General features: G+C 46.2%; 1 protein-coding gene across 1 annotated transcript in view; it reads right to left on the bottom strand.

Moving 5' to 3' along the window:
- The window catches only part of Mccc2 (methylcrotonoyl-CoA carboxylase 2), an 89,218-nt gene extending 80,352 nt beyond the window's left edge, over positions 1-8,866 (bottom strand). The window contains exon 1 of the mRNA XM_004623019.2: positions 8,612-8,866. Coding sequence (XP_004623076.1) covers positions 8,612-8,740 — 129 coding nt within the window. The 5' untranslated portion in view covers positions 8,741-8,866. The remainder of the gene's footprint in view (positions 1-8,611) is intronic.
- Between the last annotated feature and the right edge of the window lie 668 nt (positions 8,867-9,534).

Genomic DNA, 9,534 nt, shown 5'->3' on the forward strand with positions numbered 1-9,534 from the left:
TTGAGAATCTTCTCTTGAGACAGCTCTCTTTGGTTCCACAACTCTTCCGTCCACTTTGTGTGGCCTTGCATTCATGGCTGCATCCACCTCCTCCACAGTAGCATAAGTGACAAACCCAAAACCCCTGGAACACTTGGTGTTCGGGTCTCTCATTACCACGCAGTCTGTGAGTGTTCCCCATTGCTCAAAGTGGCTCCTCAGACTCTCATCAGTTGTTTCAAAGCTCAGCCCTCCAATGAAGAGCTTCCGTAGTCGTTCGGGCTCCTTGGGAGACTCTGACTTAGACATGACAGCAGTCAGAAGAGAGCCTGATGATGCTTCCTCCGCGGTGTCCACCAGCAGAAAGCTCCTTGTATCTTTTTTAAGACAGGGTCTCACTGTGTAGGCCACACAGGTCTAGAACTTGTGGTGTTCTTCCTGCCTTCACCTTTCAAGTGCTGAGTTTAAAAAAAAATAAATAAAAATACCAATACACCCCTGGAAGTCTGCTGCCATGCGCTGCAGCCCTGGGCTGGGCACTAGGGATTTCAAAGTTCTCTAGTGACTAACGCAACCCAAACTGAGAAGCAGCGGCTCGCCTACGGCTTCCACACCTGTTTTCACTCAGTGCAAATGGGGCAAAGAGAAGGACTTCGGGGAGAGGCAAGTGCCCTGGCCACTGGGTCTTTTCCGGATCAGGACAGCAGAGAGGAAGCCAAGAACGCTGCTCTCTCAGCAGAGCCAGGCACTGGGATGGATCCCTCACCTCCAGAGGCAAACGCGCGTTCAGCTGGTCACCAGCAGGTGGCAGCAGAGCAGCGTGGAGATGTCACTTGGAAGGTAGCAAGGATCTTGACAGCCTTTCAGAGGCCCTAAAACAGGGCTGGAGGACAGAGGAGCTACAGCAAGGGCTGTGTCTTCCTGGGGATCACTAGACCGGGCAGCAGGGCTCCAGGAGTGGCCACACAGCAGTTCGGCGACAGCTGCACTGCTCCGAGCTCAGGCCCCACCTGCCCGGTGCTGAGGAGAAAGCAAGCAGATTTGCTACACTCACAGGAAAAGATTCATCATGCTTCAGATCTGTTCTTATTTCTATGCTTACTTCAGGCTTAAAAACCCAAACGTCTAAAACTCCAGGCTGAGGATACAGCTCAGTGGCAGGGTGCTTACTAACCCGGCACACATGAAGCCTTGGGTTCAATTCCTAGTACCACAACAGACCGACAGACTGACAGACCAACAGACAGTGTTCTGAAGGCTCCTGATGTTGTCAGGCCTGGTGGCGTCTGCTTGTAACCTCAGCACTCAGAAGGCTGAGGCAGGAGGATTGCTTGAGTTCAAGGCCAGTGCACTACACAGTGAGGCCCTGTCCAAAAAAAAGATCTCATATTTTAAGGATCCCTGTGGAGTGGTGGGGGAAACAACTATACTCTCCTGTTTGGTCCTGTTTAGCTGAATAGTATTAGGAGAAGAAAAGAACAGGGTCGATTTCCACCTTTCCTGTGGCTTATTGTTGTCATTGGTGTTAACTTTTTTTTATTGAGAAATAAATATGAGACAGTTTCACAGCTGATTAATAGGACAGTTTTGATAATCAATAGACTGTACATTGTTATCTTCTTAGTGGTTATCCATAGCACAAGAAGCACACAGGATATTCTGTCCAAACACTGTGGTGTTAACTTTTAACACACACAAAAGTACTAGTGAATTACTGAAGTACATCTGGGTCCTAAGATGTACTTCAGTAATTACCTACACATGGCTTTTTCTGTCTGACATCTTGACGGGCCTGAAGTGGTTGCCACTGCTCTCTGGGCTCCACAATGCCACCCAAAGACAAGAAGAAGAAAGATGCCAGAAAGTCGGTCAAGAAAGACAAAGACGCACTGAACAAATCTGGGGGCAAGGTCAAAAAGAAGTAGTCCAAAGGCAAAGTTCGGGACAAGCTCAACAACTTGGTTCTGTTTGATAAAGCTACTTACGACAAACTGTGTAAGGAAGTTCCCAACTATAAACTCATAAGGCCTGCTGTGGTCTCTGAGAGACTGAAGATCCGGGGTCACTGGCCAGAGCAGCCCTTCAGGCGCTCCTTAGTAAAGGGCTTATCAAGTTGGTCTCAAAGCACAGAGCTCAAGTTATTTATACCAGAAATATCAAGGGTGGAGATGCCCCTGCCGCTGGTGAAGATGCATGATGAATAGGCTCAACCAGGTGTACGTTTGGAAAAAATAAAATTTTATATTAAATGAAAAAAAAAATTACCTACACATGGCCAACGCTGTTTCCTACCTGCACTCCATCCTGAATAATTTCAAAAGAAAGCTTAGCAATAACACTGTGTATAATTACATTTGTATCTCAAAAAAATAAGGATCATTCTCACACTTCGTGGTCAAATATCCAGTTAAAGAAGACACATTCCCAAAGGTCACGTCTGTTTTGTAATAATTATTTACCTAGGATCCAACATGGGAGCCTCTGTAGGGCTGCAAAACGGCCAGTGTATTTTAAGTCTTTTCTACAACAATTCTTCCATCCATTTTTCTTGCAATGTTCTCAGAATCACTGCAGTTTTTGGCACTGTGTGAAGTATACCCTTACAACCTCCTTGAACAAGTTTTGCCTCCCTTAGTGATCCAGAAAAGGAAAGAGTTCGAGCTCTTCTCATGGGTCACCACATGTCACTAAGACCTGGCCTCCCCTCTGGCTCTGGGCCACCTCCTCATCTCCTGCCATCCTTGCAAACCTAGGCTCGGAGTGCTGAGCTGATGAGCACTCTGCCTCCAAGGCACAGGCCCCTGTCAGAAGGGACACTTGTTGTGGGCAGAATCTTTACTCATCTGAATCAGCTTCTCCATTAAGAAACAAGGAAGCCTGTCACCCACTGTCAAGGTTTCTGAAGCTGGAGGGAGGTGAGAAGTCCGGGCGGGCAGAGCACATACTGCCCTAAGGTAAGAGGCAAGGAAAGGGGACATCATGACTTCCATGTGCCATCATCACCCCAATATGCCTTTGTTTTCTCTTCTGCTTTTACAAGTGCCTTTGCATCCCACTCTACTGCTTGTAGACTAGGAGATAAGGAGCTCCTGCAACACTCAACAGCGGAGCCTGGCATGGTGGCGCACTGCTATAATCCCAGCACTCGCAAGCTGAGGCAGGAGGATCGCTGTGCGTTCAAGGCCAGCCTGGGCCACACCTTGAGTCTGAGGCCAACCTGAACTATCCAGTGAGACCCTGTCTTAAAACAAAAATCATTCAACAAGGAAAATAACTGAAATTGAGACTTCAAAGCAACACAAAGGATTCATAAGTCATTTCTTTGAATGAATAAGAAGGGAGTCTGGGGATGGATGGGGGAAACCAGAGGATGGGAAGAGGAAGTAAAAAGGATCAAGATTCAACATGTGAGGGGACCTGCCCCTTAGCTCAGTTCTTTGGGCTGGGGAGATGGCTCAGCAGAATAAGCACTTCCCTGGCAAGTGCAAGGGCCCGAGTTCAATCCCTGGTTCCACCAAAAAATAAAAAATAAATAAATAAAAGATTCAACATGTGTATACACAAATTCCCCAAGAGGAATGCATTTCCTATGCATCACAAACATATACTAATAAAAAAAAATTTGAGAGAAAGAAAAAACCCCAATATTCCCCATTCTCCTAATGCTGCTAATTATCAAAGGCAAACTCAGTGCCCACTGCTAATCCATATCCCTTCTTCCTGTCTTCCCTGACAACTAAATCCTAATTTTATTTAAGGCAACAACATGCCCAACTGAAAAAAGTAACATCTCCTCCTGGAGATAGCAGAAGCCATGTGACTACATTCTAACCAATGAGATACAGGCAGCTGTCTCAGCCCATGAGGTAAGGTATATTGCTTGTTCATAATTCTTCCAGCCAGGCCTCATGGCACACGCCTGTATTCCCAGCATGTGGGCAGCTGAGGCAGGAGAACAGCTTCAACTATGGTGAGTTCAAGCCCAGCTTGAAATACATAGTGAGACCCTGTATCAAAAGAAAAACAAAAAATAAACAAACATACAGACAAAACATAATAATCAGACTTTTACAATGGACTTCCCTTCAGGGGCTCAACAGCAAATGTGAGCAGCCAAAACAAAGAATTAGCAAACTAAGCTCAAAGAAAAGACATGAAGTTATAGAATTTAAGAACTAGGGGTAGGGCTGGCCAAATAGCTCAGTGGATTAAAGCTCCTGCAAGCAGGTGCAGAGACTGGGGTTCCATCCCGGGCCTGCCACGCCAGCCCCGCCCCTGGGGCACACTGGGATGGCAACTGAGCCTGGGCATGGTGGCGTGCGCCTATAATCCCCAGCTCTTGGGAGACTGTAAACAGGCGGATCACTACGAGTCCGATCTAGTAATGAGACCCTGAACACCCTGTAGACTCTCCCCTAAAATACAGAGAAAAAAAAAAAAAAAAGAACCAGGAAAAAAGAAAATTGAACAGAGCCTGAGATCTTATAGGGCACCATCAATATGAGGCCAATACATAAGTTACAAGAGTGCCAGAGACAGACTCTTGGAAGAAATCATAACTGAAAAGTCCCAAAATTTGAGGAAACACATGAATCTACAAAGCCAAGGATCTCAACAAACATCAAAGATGAACTCGAGGAGACTCACACCAAGACATTCTATATAATCAAGATGAACACCACACCAGCTCTGTAAGAAGTGCCCACAGGCCAGTCATGGTTGCACACAACTGTAACCCCAGCTGAGAGGCAGAAGCGAGAAAGGATTGCAAGTTCAAGGCCATCTTGGGCAACTTAGTAAGATCCTATCTCAAAATAAAATTTCATAAAGGGCTGGCAATGTAGCTTAGTGGTAGAGGGGTCAAGGATTGCATGTGCAAGCTCTGAGCTTAATTTCCAGGACAAAGAGACAGAGACACACCTACAGACTCACTCACTCACTCACTCACTCTGACCCATGGGAGTCCGGTAGGTTCACATGAAAAATTGCTATACAGGAACTCAAAGCTGTACAAAGCTCTTCAGTGAGGGTGAATACTGTACCTGAGCAAATATAAAAGCCACAGTAATTTTAGTTTGTAGCTCCACTTCTTATTTTCTATAGGATTTAAAAGGCAAATTCATAATAAGCAATTATAAACCTATGTTAATGAGTATACAGTACAGTATACCAAGTTGTAACCTATAACATCAATAACATAAGGTTAGGGTGGACCAATGAAAGGTGAGTTTTGTATGCAGGTAAGTCAAGCTGGCAGCAATTCAGAACAGCCAGTTGTAGCTGCTGGAACTCTAAGGTGTGACACGCTATTCCCACAGTACCTGCAACAGAAATATCTGAAGAACAAACAGAAAAAGAAAGGAGAAGGGAATCAAAACATGTCACTACAAAAGATCAACTAAATATGAAGGTTCTTATCTCCCAGTTCACAATTTAGCCTGGAAATAGCTCTGGTCTGCCCCATTGGGTGGTGGTCACAAGCTTTATTCCTCTGGTGTCAGGATTTTGGGTGAGGAACTTTGCTCCTGGCAGTCTATATTCTTCTTTGTTTTAAGGGATGCTGCATTAAGGAGAAACCTCCATGTGAGCACCCTTCCCTTTGGGCTTACGCTGTCTGTATTCAGGCTTCCGCCTCTTCATTTCCCTCTCTTCAATCATCGAAAACAATTCTAACATAAAGAATGAACGTCTGGTTAAAATAAAAAAAATAGAGCTAGAATAATGAAGACCAAAAAACAGAGACACACACAAAAATCTTTAAGACACACACACAAAGAACCAAATGCCAAATGTAAGCCCTTTCCCATCAGCAATTAGTTGAAATGTAAATGAATTAAACTTACAAATAAAAAGATACAAATGGGTAAAAAGGAGTTTAAAAAATACAATCCAGCTCTATCCTATGAGACTCACTCTAGGTCCAAAGACACACAGAGATAGAAATTGAAAGGCTGGAAAAAAGAGATTCCAAGCAAACAGTAACCAAAGGCACAGCAGTGATCATGCTGGTATCAGATGAAACAGACGGAGGACATTTTATAGCGCCAAGAGTCAGTTCACCAGGAAAATACAATTAGAAGCTTACACGTATCAAACAGTACAGCTTCCAAATGTAGGAAGCAGGGCCGGTGAGATAGCTCAGCAGACTAAAGCATCTGCCTAGGCAAGCACAGGGACCTCAGTTCTGTCCAGGCACCACATGCCACACCAGCCCTGCTCCCAGGGCGGGCTGAGCCAGCTAGAGGCCGGGCGTGGTGGCGCACACCTGTAATCTCAGCTCTAGAGAGGCTGAAAGCAGAAGCATCACACAAGTCCGCGCTGCACGGTGAGACCCTGTAACAACCAAAAACATTAAAAAATAATATATGAAGCAAAGACACAACAGGAGAAACAGCTCTAAACAGTGAGATTTTAATATCCTGTTTTCAACAATGGAGAAGAAAACCACACAGAAGATACTACAGGGCACACCACTGGACCTGACCACTATTATAAAACACAGTATTCAGCAACTGAACGCTTCTCAGGGCACACTCAACTTTCTCAGAATAGACCACATGTTAAGCCATAAAACAAATCTTAATAATTTTTTTGTTTTTGTTTTTACAAATCTTAATAATTTAAAAAGACTAGTTGGGCATGATAAGACATGTCTGTAAGCCCAGCACTTGGGAGACTGAGGCAGGAGGACTGCTATGAGTTTGAGGACAGCCTTGTCTAACAAGTTTTGTCTGTCATTTCAAAATGAACCCCTCAAAAAAAAGTTTAAAAAGACTGAAATCACTCGAAGCATCTGTTGCAATCACAGTGGAGGGGCTGGGAATGTAGCCTAGTGGCACAATGCCCGCCTGTTAAGTGCGAGGTTGTGAGTTTGATTCCTGATACTTCCTGATACCAAAGAGAAAAAAGAAAAAACCCTTCAATCACAATGGAATGAAACTAGAAATCAACACACGGAAATCTTGAAAAGTCACAAATTTATGGAAACTGAACAACACATTCTTAACCAATCTATCAAAGAAAAACATCAATCCTCTGGGGCTGACCATTGCCCCGTAGGGTGGGGAATATGTGCAGCCAGCGCTGCTACAATTTGCCTCCAGGAAATCCTTCATAAGCCAAACTGGTTTTAAAACTGTTTGTGAGACAGGATCTTGCTATGTCACAGACTGGCCTTGATCGGACAAGCATCCTCCAACCTCAGCCTCAGGAGGGCAGGGATCACACACCGCACTTCAACCCTTTCAACTGCCAGCTAAGTCTCTGTTCCATCCATCCACCCTCCACTTCTCCATCACCCTAATGACACCCCTCCCCAAACACATTTTCATGGGCTGCCTACAAAATAAAATCTAAATGTGGCTTTTGCATGCAAGGCCCTTTGGTCCATGAACTGCACTCTCAGGCTATGACTCCCTAAACTTCACACTCTGTTTTATTTTTATTTAGAGACAAAGTCTGTTTCCCAGGCTGAGAGCAAAGCCCTGTGTGATCCTTCTACACTACCCGCTCACAGGTGCATGACCACGGCTAGCTTATGCTCCTTAATAACCTGAGTTGAAGAGGCTGTGCTGTCATTCTCTTGGTTTGCATGGTCTCACCTCCACCCTGCAAAGCAAAGCTGGCCGGCTCTTTCCCAGCCAAGACCCACCCAACCATCACCTCTTACCCGCAGCTGTGTGTCACCACCTTTCAAGTTCTCGTCCCAGCACTTAGCACGCTGCAATTTCTAGCTTTGTCCATCTGCCCTACCAACTCTTCCACATGTCTATACCAAATATCAGAGACATTGCCTAGACCACAGTCCCTACTCAAGGTTTTTTAATTCAATGCACTGCCTTGACAAATACTTGTGTTTGTTATTTACCTAATTTACATGTCATCTGTATAGGCTTAGAAACCATGGAACAGGACTATGGAGATAGCTTAGCGGCATAAGCCTGACTGGCAAGCACAAGATCCTGGGTTTGATCCCGGTACCAAAAGAAAAAAAGAAAGAAAAAGAAACTAAAGAACAAACTGAAATTTTCCAGCTCTGATGTTTCAAAAGTTGTAGATTCGACCTTGGGAAACCTCTCAATCCAAAGATACTGTGGGATATGTATTTTCTGTTAATAGAATTATGTAACTAAGGCAAGCACTTAGGCAGGGAGGCTCTCAAATCTGTCTTTAGTCTCCTAAGAATTTCATCATCCGCCTTTTATCCCAGCACTCCAGGAAGCTGAGGCAGGAAGACTGGAATACCAGCCCAGCCTAGGAAACCTAGCTATTGTTCAAGACTCTGGTTCAAAAAGTTTAAAAGGGTTATAGTAATAGCTCAGTGCAAAGCCCTGGGTTCAATCCCAGTATCCAATTAAAAAAATAAAAAGCAAGCACCAGGACTCCACCCTAGAGACTCAGAGGGTTCAGAGTAGGACTCAGATAACTAATCTCTAATCTTCAACAAATTCCTGGAGTAACCATGCCAAGGCAGACAAAGTACAGCACGAGTTAGAAAAGTGAACTGAACGTAGGAGGACGCTTCTTTCTCCTGCAACAGCGCCCGTATTCCCCAGCATCCCGCCCAGAGCCCTTGGGGGCGCAGAGGGGGGCCCAGACGCCCTTGGACAGGCTTCGTCCCGCAGCTGCCCACCTGGTACACGGCGGAGCCCGCGTCCTGCCGGGAGCCCAGCGAGGCCACTGCGTCCCCGTGGTAGGAGTGCGGCCGGGAGGCTGCGGCGCGGGCACAAGGCCGCAGGGCTGTCCTCAGGGCGGCCCACATCGCGGCGCAGGGTACCCACGGTGCCGAGGGAAGCCGGCCCACGCCTGCTGGGAGCCGGACTTTTTCCGAATCCGGGCCGCAACTCAGCTCTGGCTCTAGCAGCACTTGCTTGGGCCTCCAGCTTCTCGCGTTTGTCTCTCACGTGGCGCACACGCTACCTCTCATTGGCCAGAGCCGAGTGCCACGCCTCCAAGCGCAACCAATAACAGACAGAGACGCAGCCCGGCGATGGCCAGTCGCATCGCGAGCCCGGGAGAGCTGGAGCGGAGCGGAGCTGTCAGCTTTGGCTCAGAGTAGAGAACCTCCCACATCTCTCATCTGGGCCGCTCGGATCGCGGTGGGCACCGTGTTGACAGCTCCGGTGAATCTCTTCGATCATGGATGTGAAGACTGCAGGACAAGCCTCTCTACCCCTGTCCTAGGGATCTTACACTTCTGATTATTTTCGCGATGTGATAGGTCATAGACATCAGCGCCATGATTGTTTTTAAATTTTTGTACTGGTGGATTGAAGCCAGGGTTCTTGCACCGAGATACATCCACAGCCTGTTTTTTTATTTTGAGACAGGGTCTTGCTAAGTCGCTGTTGCCCAGGTTGGGTTAAAACTTGTGATCTTCCTGCCTCAGCCTCCCAGTGCTAAAATTATAGACATATGCCACACCTGACTTGGAATTGTGATTTTTTTTAAAGAACCCTAAACATACAAAAATATAGAAACCAGGTATAGTGGCACATGCCTGTAAATAAACTCAGCACCCAGGGGGCTGAGGCAGAAGGACGGCCCTGAGTTTGA

The sequence above is a fragment of the Octodon degus genome, unplaced genomic scaffold, assembly GCF_000260255.1.
Source record: "Octodon degus isolate 3935 unplaced genomic scaffold, OctDeg1.0 scaffold00001, whole genome shotgun sequence".
Taxonomy (NCBI): domain Eukaryota; kingdom Metazoa; phylum Chordata; class Mammalia; order Rodentia; family Octodontidae; genus Octodon; species Octodon degus.